At 35.1% G+C, this 19,953-nt stretch overlaps 1 protein-coding gene across 1 annotated transcript in view; it reads right to left on the bottom strand.

Annotated features, from left to right (window-relative positions):
• Nucleotides 1-19,606, bottom strand: part of LOC145660921 (endoglucanase E-4-like) — a 60,528-nt gene extending 40,922 nt beyond the window's left edge. Inside the window, exons 1-5 of the mRNA XM_081726356.1 lie at nt 19,525-19,606; nt 16,315-16,479; nt 12,072-12,167; nt 7,217-7,399; nt 820-991 (exon numbers count right to left, since the gene is read on the bottom strand). Coding sequence (XP_081582482.1) covers nt 820-991; nt 7,217-7,399; nt 12,072-12,167; nt 16,315-16,479; nt 19,525-19,606 — 698 coding nt within the window. The remainder of the gene's footprint in view (nt 1-819; nt 992-7,216; nt 7,400-12,071; nt 12,168-16,314; nt 16,480-19,524) is intronic.
• Between the last annotated feature and the right edge of the window lie 347 nt (nt 19,607-19,953).

Below are 19,953 nucleotides of genomic sequence, written 5' to 3' on the forward strand. Positions count from 1 at the left end.
TTGACAAAAAGAACTGATGTTGTTGACGAGAAAGCAAGGAAGATCAGATAGTTTTATGTTGTCGCTGAGATGTGGGGGCATCTTACATAGCAAGTTTCTGCGCCTTCTTGAGAAGCAAGTGTCTAACCATGGTTTTATGGCCAGAGTATATCTCTGGTAAATTTTAGTGTCCTTTGGTGTGGGTTCGTATGAATTAACCCATTCAAATTATCATAATGAAAAGTCTGATTTCTATTCACACCATGGAGAGTCGTTCATAGTGAACCATACATTCTTGAAATGAACATGCCACCTATGCCCAGTTATGTTACAAATTGAATTCTCCTCATACACTGCACCAATAATCATCTAGTGACTTCCGAGGCTGGCAGATATCTATCCTCAAACATCATATCCTGGAAATGTTCGTTTTTGTCCATTTTGTATTGCAGTTCGATCAGCCTACAGCAATTAAACGCATGAATTAATATAAAGTATTACCTCTCATGGATTAGATAAGGACAATATTATTCAGTGCATATACAATATCAACAGTAACAGTTAGTTCACGGGAGATACCACACCTCATTTCTTGACCGACAGAGCTCATGAAAAACTTAGACAAAATTAAAACTTAAGATTCAATTTGATGAAAAGATTTGTTATTTTGAGATGTTCATTTGACATATTTTGGCTATCGATTGTATATAGGAATAATGTGTGTAATGAAAGTAAGCAGATTCTCACTACAAAACACAATTCCTAAGGACTTCTATTTCACTATAGTATGGCGTACGTACATGTAATTTTGTATTAGCCTACACTGCGATTTTAACTTACTTATAAAACTCCTGGACTTCTGGAAGGGAGTCTGAATATTTTCCTCGATTATCCATTGCAAACTTGTAGAGTTGTTTTGCATGTTCCAACAAAATACTCGCATATTTTGACCCTCGGAAAACAATGGACGTGGCTGCAAATGCTGATGCCGTTTCACCAGCTAGATCTGAACCTGTAACGATAATATACCGACAATTGATGTATAAAATTTATTTGTATGTACTATATTTGTCTAAAGTACAAGAAAACCTGGAAATGCAAATGATTGACGTAAAGAAATAACGAAGATATCATAAATAATAGTTAATATAGGCTCATGAAGGGATACAATTGAAGCAAGAGCAGTGTCACCATCTATTTATAAAGCCAGAGTACCTTACGTCATATTATAGCAATTAACTCAATCATTGCTTCCGGTAGAGTGCTTGAATAACATTTCTCCAACCTAATGTAATGCATTGTGATTATCTCCATCCATTAAGGAGTGCTGACAAAGGGATGCTCCTCATTTTTTTTAAAATTGGTGTATAAATGGCTGCTACTTCGTCTTCTGTATAATCATCTATCGTATTACAAACATTTAAATGCTAGCACGTATATACAACTTATTTCTATTGCCCTGGCGCCTCCACTCAATAGCTTCCTGGTGGATGTTTGGATAGCGTGTGTGTCTTTGTCGCGGGAGACCCTAGGTGGGATTCCCGGTGGGAGCTCATGTGATTTGGATCCGACGTTAAGGACCCCATAGACTGTCCACGGTTTGTGCAAACATCATGTTTGTGCAAACACTGTGTTTGCGCAAGCACTCGGCCATACACGGTTCAACTGTTTGCACAAACTTCAGTTCAATTTTGAGTTTGATCGCTTAAACAAGCCCACTAAAGCAGCTTGTTTAGCGATAGTAATTGCTTGTGCTTTCGAAGCGGAAAGACCCGCGAATCCCAAAAAGGAAGAAGAGGGGGTGGATGACAGAGTGGTTCAAGAAACGGTCTAGTTTAGTCATCAAAATTTAATAACCTAGCTTGAGACAGGTTCGATTGTGGACTTATTTACGAATGAATTCAACTACATTTGGTAAAACCTGGAAATGGTTACCCCTCTTATTCGAAAACAGGATACAAATATGAGGGATGCGGTATCTCCCGAGCAGAGGATTTTTGCCACTTTGCGTTATCTTGTGCAGAAACATGTACGAGGACTTAGATTTGAAATAGCCATTGCACCCCAGACGCCTGCATAAATTATTATAAAATATGTGAGGCCGCATTTTTTAAATTCCTGTTTTTATAATCTTCACTTTTTACCTTCCACAGATCAGATAAATTTTGATAAAATTCAATAAATTCTCTCCAGAATTCTTGAATCTTATTCATTGATGCCATAGCACAAGAAATAAGCGTTTGTCCACTAGGACTGCTACTCGGAAATAAACCTCGTGTTTGCACAAACATGCCCATACATGGTCCACCACGTGATTGCGCAAACATCATGTTCGTGTAAACAATTTTCGAACGAGTTTGATGTGAAAAATGTTTGCACAAACGTTTGCGCTAACAGCTCATACAGCAACATACACGATCAAACTGTTTACACAAACCATGGATCGTGTATGGGCCCTATTAAGTTACAGGTCCGCGTCTCATATAGTCTAGTTGCTGAACAAGCCGCAAATCAAATCAAATCCAAAGCGCCTCCACTCAACAGAAATCTAACGGCACTTCGCTCCTCCAGCTTGGAGCAATCCTGTAACGGTATCCATCTGCGCTACCCATGCAACCCAGCTCCAGTTAGGAATAGCTCTAGGATACCACCACAAAATAACAAACATACATGGGTTAGGACCTTCAGGAGTAGTTCTTTTAGAAAACGAAAGGGAAATTCGACGACAAAGGAAAGGAAGGTGTGAAACTGCCATGACAATTGTTCATTTATATCAATGAAAATATCGAAATATAAACCATGTTCCTGTCTACATAACATTTACTGAACACAGTACACAAATCTAACTATAATAGGAAGGCGAAATATTAATATGTTATGCTAACAAAAATAAGCATCTCTAACTTATTAAATCTAAACATATTTTTATTTGGACATAACATGTCTTTGTAGATTGTAAAGCTTCTTTCCACATCTGAAGAGACTAGTGGGATATTCACTTGGATTGACAATTCTGGAAGTGTTACAAATTCGACATCATTGGGATCTTCTCAGGACCAATACTGGGATACTTCTTCAAGGCAAAACTATTTAACTGTTGTCTAACGGAAGTAGATACCCCACTTTATTTTCCTAAGCGTTTTGCTCCAAGTTTTTAATGTCAGTCTTCACTTCCGTAAAAACAAACGAATTATGTTCACAAATAAAAAATTTTCTCTTGCTGAAAAAGTTCATGTGCCTTGGAAATTATAGTCCATGCGTGGTTTGCATCCAGAGAAAGCACGAACTGTTTGACCTTGTCAAAATTCTCAAACAGGGAATAGCATACCCAATCCACGATGACCGGAAAATTGGAAGATTTTTCGTTTTTCTTTTTCTTTTTATTTTCTTTATTTTTATTTTTATTTTTTGAACGTAGTAGCAAAAGAGTAGGAAGGAAAAGTGATTATGTGGGGGACGGGGTCAAATTCAGAGAATAATATTTTACAGCTTGAGAACTTTCAGAGCTCGTTTTTTCTCCAAAGTTAAAAAAGTGTGCACCTAACACTTCGAGTCAAATATACCGTGTATAACAATCTCGGTCGCACTTTAGATTATTTTATACAGGTTTTACGGTAATTTAAATGAAAGAGCCATGTATTTTATAGAAATTCTACTTACGAAAACTCTGCTTGATAATTTCGAAAATACACTTTCCGGCTATTGCTGTTGATAGTTTTTTCTCTCTTTTTTAATCGAGATATCGATTGTTTCACACTTAAATATCCAGGTACGAAGACGTGAAGAATAGGAAAAGTTTAGACTATTCCTCATGGAAGATAAAATCAAAAATAGCAATGTATTATCGGCCAAGCAGCCTACTTGAATCTAACTGAAGTAACTTCCTGATGCCTTCTGAGGGGGGTGCATTTTATGTTTATAGCCTCTGTACCAAAAAAGAGTCGTAAAAATATATCCCTATCAATCTATCGATTCATCCAACATACTGTGAAAGAATTAAGTTGCTTGGTTTCTGTCTGTAAGCGTTCGACTATAGTGCAATACAAGGCCAAACAATAACTATTTGTCACATGCTTCTTGAAAAAAAAAATGCTATATTGGAAATAGTAAGCAGGCGAACGTAGCGAATCTTCTACCATTGGACTCGATCAGCATTTGTGTCTCTGTCCGGCTATTCCACAATAACGCTCGTGAAACTTATCTGATTTTAATAAAACTTATAATAAAGTCGGCTTCTTTCGACTTTCAGAAATAACCCTATCTTCGGCAGCTGCAACTGAATTGGGAATTATTATTGGGAATTCTAAAGAAGGTTGGGTTAGAATGGAAAGATCGAAGACTCATAAGAAGTTTATATATGAACTAACGAGTAAGTGTTGGAATAGGGGAGAAAATGACAAAGGCAAATGAAGTTGGGAAGGGAGTTCATCTCTTGTCAACATTATTTAACATCTATGTAGAAGAGGTAGTGAAAAAGAGCTTACATAAGGAATACGGCATTTCGGTAGGAGGTGGAATGATTAGGTGTATACGGTTTGCAGATGATATAGCGCTTGGTGTGGAATCAAAAGAAAATCAGTAAGGTGCTAGAAAACTTGAAGAAGGGTTCTGAAGAATATGGGATGAAAATAAATGTTTGAAAGACAAAAGCCATGATGATTGGAACGAAGCGGTCGATATCAAATATAGAAATTGGAGAGGAGAAAGTAGAATACGCAGTGGTCGAAGTGAGACGGTATACGGTGGTATGTCATACCACCTCTGGTTTTTTCAGTGATCAAGACATACCGTCACTGGAAAGTAGATGCTAATATACCTTTAATAAATCCATTTTCATACGCAGTAATTGACGAATTGTTTTGCATGTCAAATATTTTATTTCTTATGCAGAAACAATTTCTAAGTTGGCAAAACCAACATTTTTTATATATTTTTTCCTTCTTTTGTTTTTAAAATGAGGTGTCTACAAAGAAATTCACCCCTTACCCTTGCTCCTATGCAAGAACTCATGTTAGTTGTGTTGGTTGCGGATAAGGGTCACATGACAGAAAGGAATCAGTCATGGGCCCAATCCAAATAAAAGGCAATGTATTGAGGTAACTCGTTTAAACTGAGATCGGAAAGTATAGTTACGAGTTCGCCAGGACTTCTTTTGTATCTACAATGGTAAAGAAACATAACTGAGTTCGGTATTTACGAGAAAAACATATAGTTTATGCAATCAAAAAATCTATTCTTTTGCTTATGATCAGTTATTGTGTAATGTGTTAAGACGATTAAATTGATGGAGCTTATATACTTTCATTAAAACGATTTTTGTGTCTCTCTAATAATTGGATAAGAACCTTCCAGGAGTCTGGAATACCCCTCATTCGAGTGAGCACTTTGGTAGTGTACCTGCGGGAAATTCTTTAAAAATTGTAATTATCTTTTAAAAAATCGGCTTTAGAGCATTTTCATTCAACAACGAAGGGGGATATTTTTTTTATTATTCGCAGAAAATTGGGAACGAGGTGTAAAGCCTCTCCATGCCCCACTCGTAACTACAAAAAGTTCTCCCATGGTTTTGAGTTATGCAAATAGAGGTGCAATATTTGAGGTAACGTACTATCACTGTATTTCAAAATTTTGATAGGCGATATGTCGAGTGAAAATTGTAATAAAACATACCACCTCTGCTTTTTTGCACTTCGAACACTGAGAATAGGTGACTACTTTTCGAATTCTAGAGGTAATATTACTAGTTATGATTTGAACTGCGAACGTGAAATAAAAGCAAGGATAGAAGAAGCCTTTAGCAGGAAGAAAAGTTTACTTTGTGGAACCTTGAATAAAGAGTTGAGAAAAAGACTCATAAAATGTTTCATGTGGAGTTTTGAACTCTATGGGGCAGAAACTCAAAATTTAAAAAACGACTGGAAGCTTTCGAAATGTGTGTGTGAAGAAGAATGGAGAGAATTAAATGGATCGAGTGGAAAATGAATGAGAGGGTGTTAGTAATGGTGGGTGAGAAAATAACAATTTTAGATATTATTGAAAAAAATGAAAAGAAACTGGCTGGGATATTGGTTAAGAAGAAACTATATCATGATGGACGTGCCAGAGGGTATGATGGCAGGAAAGGGAGGGAGGGGACAAAAAAGGCTACAATTGATGGACGATATCGAAACAGAAAAATTGTACGTGAAGACGAAGAGGCTAGCTGAAGACCATGGAGAATGGAGGCTTGTCGCTAGTCAGTTGCAGTAAATGACTTGCAGAATAGAATACCTATGATGCTGATGATGGTAATGATGACAATCACTAAGAATAAACAAAATTTGGTAAAATCTACCACATGATTTAAGTTTGAGTATGAATAAACTACGTAAAAGTTGTTCAACTATGACAAAACTTCGTATATATATATATATATATATATATATATATATATATATATATATATATATATCATAGTGTAAAGATCTTCATGGTTTGTGATTAAAATCTCCTAAAAATGTATTTGTGAATTTGCCCCTCTTCCAATTTAAAAAAAAAATATGTTCCACGATATTTTTGTTAAAGAATGATCGACTTTGGTGTATATTATATGAACATTTTATTTATGACTTCGTAATCTTTGTATAAACTTCTATGTGTTTTGTTGGATATTAGAGACTTATTTCTATAGATCGGGGTTGAAATTAATTAGAAGTGCGACCGTTTGCAACAACAATGCACAGTGTCACTACTTAATCAGGGAATGGGATAATCGAGATCTAGAAGGAACCCCAAATCATGGTAGTGCGCAAGGAGAAAATTGATTCATCTTTTGGATTTTCGAAAGTGAATCACAGTTAAACTTGTCTATCTTGGCCATTATCGTTTCTATAAAAAGTGGCCAACATAGACAGGTGGCGTGGTCACAATGGCTTAATGGTAGAATTCTCACCTTTGGTGAATGAGATCCCTTGTGGTGGACAAACACCGTGTGGGGGCTTCTCGGGGTCATCCTATTTCCTCCCACTTTCTACATTCCACTACTTCGCTCTTTATCATCATCATTATTGTCTTCTTTAGACTCAGAGTATAACCGTGGGATGTTAAACTAAAACAAAAGAAATTATGTGGAAGTGAAGAGAAATTAGTTTTTGAAGAAAAGGTAGGGATATATTTGATAAGCACCGTTTTCTTACTGCTTTATTAGTTCGTGAATCTTAGGATACAAATTGAAGACGGTTAGAAAAAGGTATCATACCTGGATGCTCTTCGTCTATTTTAAAGCTTGGTCTAGCAATTTTTATTTCGTCAGTTCTTCCCCATTCACCGTGATCAGTTATTGGATCCCCTACTTGTGCATACAACACCTTGCTGCTCACATGACACTTCAGTAGGTAGTCTGTCCCCCACTTTAAAAGCTTTCGAACATTGTTAAGCTCTCCTGAAAAGAAAAAGACAATGAATTTGACTGAGGTACACAATGTGAGATTTCAGTGCACATAATTAAATTTGATCGTGAGATTTAAATTCTCGTGTTGTTCTTTCCAATACAACTGCGATGTGTGTATTAATGCTCGCACATTACCAAACGACAACAATTTGCCCTCTTTAGATATAAGAGAAATTGCCCATTTTACCTTATCAGCGTCTCCTCAGATCACTGCATAATGCCGTTCCATTGCTTGTGACGTGGTACTAAGTTTGGCTTAACACATCACTGCCAACAGTGCTGTGCTACTGTTGCTGCCTGGCCGTTGTCAACCCAGACATTTTATGTATTTCCAATTGCACGTGTTTCCATTGATAACTCATACAAGCCAAAGGGCATGTGATTCACTGGTAGAGCGCTCATTTCAGGAGCGAACAGTTCCTACTTCGGTCCAATGGTATATGATGTCATGGTCAACATCATGTGTGCCGGTTTTGTCAGAAGCAGTGGTCGAAGTGAGACACTATGCAGTGGTGTGCCATACCGCCTCTGTTTGTTCAGTGATAAAGACATACCGTCTCTGGTTTTTCATTGATCAAGACATACCGTCACTGGAAAGTAGATGCTAATATACAGTGATGTGAGGTGGAAAATTTTCCGCTATATTTTTCCGAAAAATTTTCCGTTCTAAAGAAATATCAGTAATCAAGTAACAATTCCTCAGCAATCATAAAATTTGTTGAATTCATGTATAGAAATGTTAAAAAGTGAAAGATCGTTTAAAGAATCTGAAAATGTTCATGGCTCAGACAATTTTCAGTACTATGTAGGAACAAGTGAAACAATTTTTCATAAATCGAAATATTTTCTGTCTTATATGAAAAAATTGAAGAACTTTTTATGAGTCGGAAAATTTTCATCATTTTGAAGCAAAAAGTAAAAACTTTTTGTGAATCGGAAAGTTTTATTGCTTTGTAGAAACAAGTGAGAGTAATTTTCATAGATCGGAAAATTTTCATCACGAGGTAGAAACGAATGGAAAAAACTTTTCATAAGTCGGATAAATTTGGATATTATGTATAGTGATTTTAGGTGGAAAATTTCACTATATTTAACTGCACATAGAGCTACAAAATTGAATTTCTGTAGAGGAAAGTTAGTCAGCAACAAATTATAATTTTCCAGTTAGCTTTCGGGAACCAGAAAATTTTCTAATATTTCAAGTTGGGAAGTAAAATTTTACAGTGTTTCTCTCTCTCTCTCTTCCTCTTCGAGCTAATTCGTTGCTAAGCGGTTAGCATACGCGCCTTTGGCATGGAAGATCTGGCTTCGATTCCCAGCGGGAGCTCATGTAGTTCGGATTCCACGTTAATCAGTTGGTCCCGTCTTATATAGTCTCGCTGCTGAAAGCGACGTTAAACTCAAAATCAACTCAATTCAACTCCTTTCTCTCTATCTCTTTCTCTCTCCCTCTCTCTCTCTCTCTCTCTCTCTCTCTCTCTCTCTCTCTATATATATATATATATATATATATATATATATATATATATATATATATATATATATATATATATATATATGTAGATGTTCTATCGAATCGTCATTATTTCTAAATACAGTTTTATATATAATGGTAGTTTTACAATACAAATATCTGCTCTAAGATGTTGATTATACAAAATTCCAATATTGAAATTATGATTTACGAGTGTTAAACAATAAAATCATTACACTTATTTCCTGTTACAAAAATAATCGTCATAAGGAACTTTTATGTAGTTATTTCACTACATAGGCAGGCCTACATGTGAAGAAATTGTGGAATTTTCTGTTTCTGAACTTGATAAGTTCACAAAGGTTTCTTTTCAATATCTTGTTACATTTTAAATATTGGAGTGGGATATTTGTTCTCTACGAACTCGATATATGTTCCCTGTACTTTACACACACACACACACACACACACACACAGAGAGAGAGAGAGAGAGAGAGAGAGAGAGAGAGAGGAGAGAGAGAGAAATATTGTATATTTTTACTTCCCATGTTGAAATATTAGAAAATTTTCCGGTTCCCGAAAGCTAATTGGAAAATTATAATTTGTTGCTGTCTAACTTTCCTCTACAGAAATTGAATCTTATAGCTGAATGTGCAGTTAAATATAGTGAAATTTTCCACCAAACATCACTATACATAATATCCAAAATTGTCCGGATTATGAAAAGTTTTTTCACTTATTTCTACATCGTGATGAAAATTTTCCGATTCATGAAAATTTCTTTCACTTGTTTCTACAGAGCAATAAAACTTTCCGATTTACAAAAAGTTGTTTTAATTTTTGCTTCAAAATAATTAAAATTTTCGGACATAAAAAGTTCTTCAATTTTTCCATACAAGACAGAAAATATTTCGATTAATGAAAAATTGTTTCACTTGTTCCTACATAGTACTGAAAATTGTCTGAGCCATGAAAATTTTCAGATTCTTTAAACGATCTTTCACTTTTTAACATTTCTATACATGATTTCAATCAATTTTGTGAATACTGAGGAACTGTTACTTGATCACTATTTGTTAAGAACGGAAAATTTTCCACCTCACATCACGGCTAAACAACGATGTAGGAATAAGTGGAGTATGTTTTTATGAATCGGAAAATTTTCCGTTTCAAAATTTTCTGGAAAATTTTCATCACTGTACAGGACAGACAATTTTTCGATTCATGAAAAATTGTTTCACTTGTTCCTACATAGTACTGAAAATTGTCTGTACCATGAAAATTTTCAGATTGTTTTAACGATCTTTCACTTTTTAACATTTCTATACATGAATTCAATCGATTTTATGAGTACTTACTTGATCACTGATACTTGATGGAACTTAATGGATACTTGATGATACTGTTACTAAAATTTTCCGTTCTTAACAAATATCAGTGATCATGGAATTGTTACTTGATCACTGATATTTGTTAAGAATGGAAAATTTTCCCGAAAAATATAGAAGAAAATTTTCCACCTCACATCACGGCTAACCAACGATGTAGGAATAAGTGGAGTATGTTTTTATGAATCGAAGAATTTTCCGTTTCAAAATTTTCCGGAAAATTTTCATCACTGCTATTATACCTTTAATAAATTTGTTTTTATTAAAGTAATTGACAAATAATTTTGCACGTCAAAGATTTAATTTCTTATTTAGAAATAATTTCTAAGTTGCCAACACCGAAATTTTTGTTATTTTCCCTGCCTTTTGTTTTTAAAATGAGATGTATACAAAGAAGTTCACTTCTTTCTCCTATACAAGAATTTGTGTTTGTTGCCGATAAGAGTCATGACAGAAAGGAAGTATTAGGCACAATCCAAACAAAAGATAGTATATTGAGGCAATTCGTTTAAACTGAAATCGGAAAGGATTGTTATGAATTCGTCGGGACCGGGACCAGAGCCGGCATTAGGCAATTTGGCGTCTCGTGCAATGGCATGATTTGCCGCCCCCTTTCTCCAGAAAGAAAAAGTTACGATTTTAAGTGTGCTACCCCATCATGAACAACGAAGGGAACGGAGAGGCACTCGCACTCAGAAAGGCCTAAGCACTGCAAATACAATCTCGTTGTGTTTATTTTTCTGTAAATAATAATCTATTATGTTAGTGAAAGATATAGAAAACACGCCTGCAGAGGAAAGATTGTAATCCTTTATACAGAATTCAATATCAAGCTTCAATCGACCAAAACATGATTTACGAATGTAGTATTCAAATAGAAGGTCAGCTTAGTAAATTTAATTACCATCATCATGAAGTCTGTTTTCAACAAGAAATACTTATTTTAAATAATATAGTTATGACAGATGTTGCTGCCCCGTTGAAATGCATGTGTTGCACATGTATAACTGGTACTGGTAGGTATTTCTTTTGTACCTACAATATTAAAGAAATGCGTTACTAAGTCCGGTATCTATGTTGAAAAAAGTTAACCAATCAAAAAATTGTTATTTTCATTAAAAAAGTATTCTTACGTCTTTCCAATAATTGGATAACACTGAGAATACGTGTGTGGTCATTATCTGTGTGCATGAGTATCCCTAATATTTAGATCTTTGTGCCGATTACTTTTAATTTAATCTGATATTGTTAGTGAATAGAAGTTAAATATTTTCAATATGGAAAAGTTCTTAGTTCCTTACATCCTTTCAGGATAAATTCATTTATGAGGAACTTAATCCTCATGACATGAATTTTCCTGCATTTCTTTATTATCTTACTAAAGCACAATGGTAGGCCAAATTTAAAGAACATGCGTGGCTGACATAAAATCTGAAAATTTGAGCATGAGCGAATATAGGGGTTGTCTGCTATGGAAGCAGGCGAACTTTCTGGGGATCTAGAATACCCTCAGTTGAGTAGAGGTCCGGGAGTGGTCCCGCGAGAAATTGTTTAAAAATCGTTCATACAAAAATTCGTTTTTTGACATTTTTGTGCATAATTCTCTATATACAACATAAGGGAATATTTTGTTTTTATTTTTCCCAGAAATTCTAGTAATAAAATATTAACATAAAATCTCTCCAGTATCCTGATTATTGATACAAATGGCCATTCGTTTAATTTTTCATTTGGATGCAGGTTTATTACCTCTATGGTAAGCATGTGTAGTGTGAAACTAATATATTACAGAGAAACTTACCGGACACCTGATAAGCTTCTTTGTTAGATATGACACCCCACGCAATCACAGTCATAGAATATGCTTGAGGAAAATTAAACTTCACATAGTCTCCAGCTGTAAAATAAAAATAAACTATGTTAACTCATATAGATGTAAATTGTACTATGTGGGAGTCGAATTGATGTATGACATGAATGAATGAATGTTCCGCAATATACAGGGTGTTTCAAAACAACACCAACAACGTTTGGGAAATGATTCCTGACGCCAAGATAAGACGAAAAGTATAGACCAACCTGCGGTACTTCCGCAATAACTTTTATATAAGTAGTTGGTGAGTACTTCAAATTGTATGCCCGTAGTCGTACTACCTCTATAAAAATCGTCGCGTGAGTATCTTAGAATTCTAAACCATGGATTTTTGGATAGGGTAATACTAGTTTCTAAGTGAAGTCTTGACCCGACTACGGTAGGTCCCATGGTTTTGAGCTATGGGCCATTAAAGTTGATATTCTTATATTTTCGGCAGCCTATAACTCCGACAGGAAGCATTTTTACACCCAGGTTGGTCTATACTTTTTGTCTTATCTTGATGTCAGGAATCACCTCCCACATGTTGTCGGTGTTGATTTGAAACACCCTGTATATGTTATAACAGCTACAAAAATGAAACCGAAACTGTAATAAACGTATAGTCATCCCCATGCAATGTGAACTTGGTGTGGACAATGTAGATGTAAGATTTTCTTTCCCGAGTTATTCCGTTTTCTTTCAATATCTCCGTTCCACTAATTCTTCCGCAACCTTTTGCTTGTTATTTTCATTCATGTCCTTTACAAACAGGCAGAGGTGAACAGGACCCTTCTGGCAACCGGGTTAATCCCTTTTGCGTCCTCTCTGTCTTCAACAATATATTTTATTTTTAATAATAATAAAATAATCTGAGTGTGTGTCAGCATGTCTATCATCAGCTTTTCGCACAGAAAGGAGTAACCTAGAATCAACAAATTTTATACATAAAAAGATCTTCACAAGATCTAATGCTCTACGAAACCATTTTTCAAACTTCAGCTTGGGATAGGGGTGAAAATGTATCCTTATTTTTAACTTCAATACTATTATTATTATTATTATCTGTTTTCTGTCGTTTAGCGTTTTTGTCGGTTAATATTTGTTTTCAAAAGTTATTTTTTGCTTTTAGTGTATTCTTGAAGTCGGTTATTTTTTTATTAAGTATATTTAATTTATCCAGTTTTCGTCGTCACAAATATATAAATGTTTATATATTGTATGACATATTTCCATGACGTTCACAATGCTACATAGGCTACTAGCAGCGTTCACCCCGCTTCGCTGCGGTCACCCCGGAACGCAATAAACTTTGTTACTTAGATAATTTTTACTTTTTCGCTTTCAAGTGATATGATAAAAACCATAGAAGATTGCAGTAAATCTTAACATTATATCGCCTGTCATTTATGTTAACCCGCCCCGCTTCGCTGCGGTCATCCCGGTGCTGGCATATTGTAAAAGTGTCTGTAAAAATAAGCAAATCAATTAAAAAATTTTAAACAGAAGATTCAAGCTATTTTCCGCTGTATATCGCCTGTCATTTATGTTAACCCGCCGAGTGACACGGTCATGCGGGTTGCATATAAATACGTTTATTTTTACCTATGATGAACTAATAACAAAGGATTTGTACGTTATGGACACCTGAATGGTCAATTATCTCAAGACACTGGTAATTAAAAATTAAAGTGATATGATAAAAACCATCTAGGGTCCAAATCCTAATAACCCCCCAAAAATGAAAGAAATTGGTTCAGCCGTATTAGCGTGATGAGCGGACAAAAAATTGTACGTTCTCTTTTATATATATAGATACTTTAATGTATTGAAGGCATGGGATGTTTTATTATTTGTCATGTCGTGTACTCTATGGGATATACGCCACTGTTATAAACGTAATTCATAAATACCACCAAAAGAGCACCAAACAAAAGAATATTAATTTAATATTAAAGTCTACTTTTATTTCTATATGTGATAAGGAGGCGGAAGAATTAGAGGAGATATTGAAAGAAAATGGAGTAACTCCAGAGAGAAAATTTTAGGCCACATTGTCCACCCAAACCTCACATGACATAAGGTTAACTATACATTTATTAGGGTTTTGATTTCATTTTTGTAGCTGTTATAACATGTATATTGCGCAACATTCATTCATTGATGTTTAAAAATCAACTGTATCACCGCATGTAGTTATACAAAATTAATGAATTATAAATTTATTATAGGACATTTTAAATTCTTAAATGTCAATAATGAACTGATTCACATATGGTGAAAATTCGCTTGAACGTAGTACAAAAAGTGGCCTAATTTGTTCAAGAAGTTCTGTATTTGTTAAAACCTCACAAATTCTAAGCTAAATTTATGAATGAAACTTCACTATGTTCTTGTTCAAATAGTTCAACAAGGCTTTTATGAATGGATAGACACTTCACTGCAAATGTTTCAATATTATGAAGATAAGAGCACTTATGAAGAACACTTATTTCCCATATATCACAATAAATCGGATTATTACACAAGTTACAAAATTCACATTAATGTTTTCATCACTGCATAAAACGCATGAAAAACTACCGCCAGTATTACTGTTGAAATATAGTTTTAAAATGGTGTGCCCAATTTATGTCTTTTCTTGATAAACTCTTCAGTAATTCAGAGAGATAATCCACATCACTTAGCATTTCAACTGGTATTCTTGTTGATGTCAACGTCAGAGTTATTGTTCTTTGCAGTTGTAACAAGTTTCACCACTGCAAGGGATCTCCTTCCAAGATTGTTTCAAGCGAACGTATTTAGTTCTCATTCAGTTCAGCGTATCCATCGAAAGCAGACGAACCATCACAGTGCTTCTTGTCGATCTGTACTCCAAGTACACAATATGTATGTTTACGTATCAATAAAAATTACAGTGCAGCTATGCTCTCCACCCGAGCTAAAATGTGTACATAATAATAAAAATTACATTAGTCTGATTTTTACACCGAGGTCATGCTGACCGAGCGACCTAAAGCAATGTTCTACATTAGTAAATATTTCCCTGCCATTTTTACCCATTCAGGTCATACATGCTAATCGAATTAAGACCATGTCCTCCTACATGAATAAGTATTTTCCCGCCATTTTTTACAACGACGTCATTCTGACGGAGAGTACACATTATACGTAATTAAAAATATAATTTTCTGCCAATTCTACCGTGGCATAGTTCACCCCGGTTAAAATATCGTGTGAAATGAAAATAAAACTAAAAAACATTCACCCTTTACAACATTTTATCCAATATCACAAAACGAGTAAACCTGCCCTCAGGACAAAGAGAAAGATATTTTTTTTCGACGGCGCAATAAACTCGATTACGGAGAACGAATTTTCCTGAAGTTACTACTCATGCATGTCGAATTTATGGGTGATGATAGTCACAACTATAGTATGAACACTGTCAGTCACTTAGAAATTTCATGAACTAGCTTTGAACATTATCGATAGAGCCTTGTGAAGTTTACAAGGAAAGAATACTCTTTCAAACAGAAAAGAACCATCAAAATCGATACACCTTTGTCGATGATATGAATGATTATACATAAAAAAATATGATGAATAGTGAGGAGTCAGGCATTGAGGAGTTTTATGGTTTAGCTCCGAAACTATTGTTAGATCCTTGTATACAAGGAAAGAGAATTCTTTCAAAAAAGAATCGTTAAACTCAGTGCACCTTTGTGGAAGTTATGATTAATCATACACAAAATTAATGAAATACATTGTAACTCAGTGAGGAATTTCGTAGTCTAGCGTCAGAGGATATATTTAGCTCCTTATGAAGTATACGTAGGACCACAAGAAAAGAGTCTTCTTTTAAAACAAAAAGAAACCGTTAAAATCGGTGCATCTATGTGGAAATCGATTAATTACGGTTTTCATATTAATTCATTTATGTGTTTTATGATCTAGCTCCTTGGTCTCATTACATCCTCACGAAATTTATATTGAACCTCCGGAAAAGTATGCTCTTTCTCAACAAATAACCAAATGAAAATACCACAAACAGGAATCAAACCCGACACTCAGCGTGTTGGCCATAAAGAGGGTACACCACTTAGTGTTGTGCACGCACAATCATACTGCAATAATGGAAATCTAAAAGCTTATATACTATTTCCTTGAAACTAATTTGGCTTATACTTACCATCAAAATAGCCCCCACTTAGATCTTCACCATTTTGTCCGCTGTCATTAAGAGTAGAATCTCTCCTCCAAGGAATGCGATTGTCTGGAGGCAATTTGCCAGATCTTTGAGCTTCATAGAACAGAATAGAAAGGCTTACTACCTCCCTATAGTTGTATGTATTACCTATGGAAAAAGAAGTGAACACATTAACTTTAAAAAAGAACAAAAGATCTGTGATATAAGCTACAAATCTTTTTAAAAACATATTGGTAATTATTCTTATGAACATACTTTCTACAGTATATATTTATTTATTAACAAGTTCGAAATAAAGTTGTGAAGCCACTTTACACTAAACATTGAAGCATCCCACCGAATAATGCTGCATGGCATATTTGAGTCATGGTGGAAAGACTACAAGGTGGATGCAATGCAGTGCTACATTCTTGTCCCTCTGGCGCATGACGTCATCCTGGTCGCAGACGTGGCAAGCGAGAGTCAGATGAACTTTTAACAAGCGCTTGCTCGCTGGTATCTTATACGCAAACTTCTCTTCTATTTATAGTGATCTTCAACGAAGTAAAAATTTTAGTACAAACAATAATTATATAAACGTAATGTAATCAATGCTTAAGCTAAGTGAATTCAAAGGAAGATATTTACAATAGCAAAAGAAACAGCAATACCAGTTCATATTAAACAACTTTGAAGCTTGAACAAGCCAATATTACTCAATACATTTTCTGCTTTTTCTTTCTTTTCTTTCTTTCTTTCTTTCGTTTCTTTTTTTAAATATCTGAAGTAATACACTCGAGTATGTATAGGCCTGAATAATCTATAACACAGTGTGTCGTTAATGCATTATGCTCAAGTATATTTTCGTAACACATTGATCGGTTTTGATTTGCTATCAATATTATTGTGCTTGAAAGAGAATTCTTTACTGATGACCCCATATAAATTTTGAGAATATCTCAAGGAAGAATTCATGGTTTTCGTAAACAGAAATGCACGTACGTATATTTTCCTTATGCTTAGACAGTTTTTTTTAAGAGGTTGCTCCCACGTAAGATTCATCAGAATCTCAGGGGAGGTTAAAAACTTTATTGAGCAGGAACGCACGTATTTAATATTTTAAACATCGTTTTTATTTTTGATTTATAAAAAATAATCTTATTTGAAGTCGCTGACCGCTTATTTATAGAATTTGTATTTAAACAAAAGGTTTGGTGAAACTGACAGTTCTCTGAATATTAGTGTCAAAATTTACGCCATAACAAACTGTATTATTAAACATTTGTACGAAAGAAAACGTTACATATACTATTGTGTTCTAAAAATATACAGAAATAAATATGTATATACAAAGCACCTCAAACAAAGAAATTGCAACTTGGCTATTTCAAGCAAGAAACAAAGTACTAGGCGTAGGTGAAGGCGATGTAGGGGTGTTACAGCTAGACTAGAAAACATATAAACCATAAAATTACATAATTTTCTTAATTTTCTTGATAAGTTTTCTCTTTTCTATCCTGTGGACTAAAGAAGACAAAAGATAAATGCAAGTGAATGATTATGTGGAATTTGGTGGAATGAGAATGCGGGAGTACCCCGAGAAACTCACGGACACGATGTTATGCACCACAAATTCACTTGACCGAGAATCGGACCAGTATCCCTTGCACCAGAGGTGAGCCTTCTGTCACTAAGCCACCGTGCTTCCTTGATTGGTTGAGAATCTATCATATTTTTAAATTTACTGCAGTCATTCTTAATCTTGTAATTCTGGAAGGGGCCCCTAAATATGTATATGTAATTTATCCAAAGTTATGATTAAAATGAATAAAAATTTCAAAATCTGAGTGTAAAAATGTCCCGACAATGTCGCCCTGACATGGTAGGTGGATACTTTATTCTCTTGATCTAATACATTGTTATATATCTTTGTAACCGTTAATCGTTATTACGAACCTTCCATTCGTTAGTTAATTTGAAGTGCAACGTCCCGTTTTAGCCCCGAAGCTACAGGGAATGCAGACCTCCAGAATGAAATGGGACCTGAACTACTTTAACGCGTTCAATGCTCTCCATTTGCGTAACTCGAGGGAGGTAAGCCTCCTAGATCATCGTGCCTCCCTTCTCGAGTTACATGCCTGCCTCTGTGGGGAAAATTTTGTCTCAATATCTTATGTAGAAGGAAATGATGATAGAAATGATCACCTCTGTCGGTTCTCCTCCCTCATGATTTCGAATCCGGGTCTTGCCTCAAAGTTCGTCTTTTTAAATCGTACTATTGGATTTTTGTATGCAGAATTAACACACGCTACTGTAGCTCTATATACTATTATTACATACTATTAATACTAAAAAGAAACTACATAATGAAATCGCTTTTTTATAATTTCATTTAACGTTGCATTTATTTATTACTTTTATGTAAAACTTACCATATTTTAAGATTATTTTGTCCTATCGCCTGCAAGCTAAAATCCATTTCTAGAGACATTCCCCCTCTTTTTGGGGAAATCTAAAGTATTTTATATTAGTTCCCTTAGTTTTTCTGTAATAATTACTACAGTCGTATACTGCACAGTTAGGCATTCTCGATATCATTTGAAAGAACAAAGTAACAAAGGATTTCCACTTGTCACTTAAAGCCGCGCCTTTTCCCGTTGTCTCTTGCAAACCAGATGACGTCACAGCCACGACAGCGCTCCAGGCGACATGCGCATTCAACCACCTTGTAGTCTTTCCACCATGATTTGAGTGAATTCGAGAAAAACGGAAAAACCTGTAGCAGGCGCGCACCCAGAAATTTTTGTTGGCAGGGTTCCAAGATTTGGGGAGGTCCAATAATACAAAATACTAAGTTTATGTAGTATGGAACAGATGTTATTCTACAGCCGAGAAAAAGATAAGTAGTTTCTATGCACTGCCACTTGCACTTTCACGAAAAATGATAAAACTAGATTGCTTTTAACAAAAAAAGTGTGGGTAATAAGTAAGGTCAAATCTTTAGTCTACATATAAGGTCTATCATTTCTCTGTTAACAAAAATAGTTTTATTTAAAAAAATATGTGTCAAGTTATAAAGTTTTTTTTTTTTTTTTTTTTTGGAGGGGAGAGATTCAGACCTGGTTGGCAGTGAAATTTGCTGTGCAGTAGTCTTTGTCTATTAATGCAATACGCTTTAAATCGGCGTTTGCCTGGGCGTCGTTTTTTCTTTACATAAGAAGAATCTGCAGCTAAGAGCAATACTTCTTCGATAACCTTCATGTCTTCCCACAAGAAACCAACTGAAGCAAGTCATTCTGATTCTACCTTCTGGCGCAGGAAATTAAAAAAAAAGAAAAAGAACCTGGAAACTCTGACCGGCTCACAGTACCGTATGTTTTATCTCTGGCGAAAGTAGAATTACCGAGTAGCCACCTAGATCGCGTTCGCAGTAGGGGGTAACGCATCGGAAACGCATCCTCGAATAGCCATAGACTTAGCTTGGTAAGATGACTGTCGGGGGCACCGAATTCTACTTCACCCCAGGAGCCGAAATCTCTAGCTACGGCTCTGTTTATATTAGAAAGGAAATTCCCTCATAGATATAGGGAAATGTCTCTTAATACAGAACAGGTAATTCAAAGGTATAACACAAAAAATATG

Source organism: Thermobia domestica, chromosome 9 (genome assembly GCF_964235325.1).
Source record: "Thermobia domestica chromosome 9, izTheDome1.hap1.1, whole genome shotgun sequence".
In the NCBI taxonomy this organism is placed as follows: Eukaryota; Metazoa; Arthropoda; class Insecta; order Zygentoma; family Lepismatidae; genus Thermobia; species Thermobia domestica.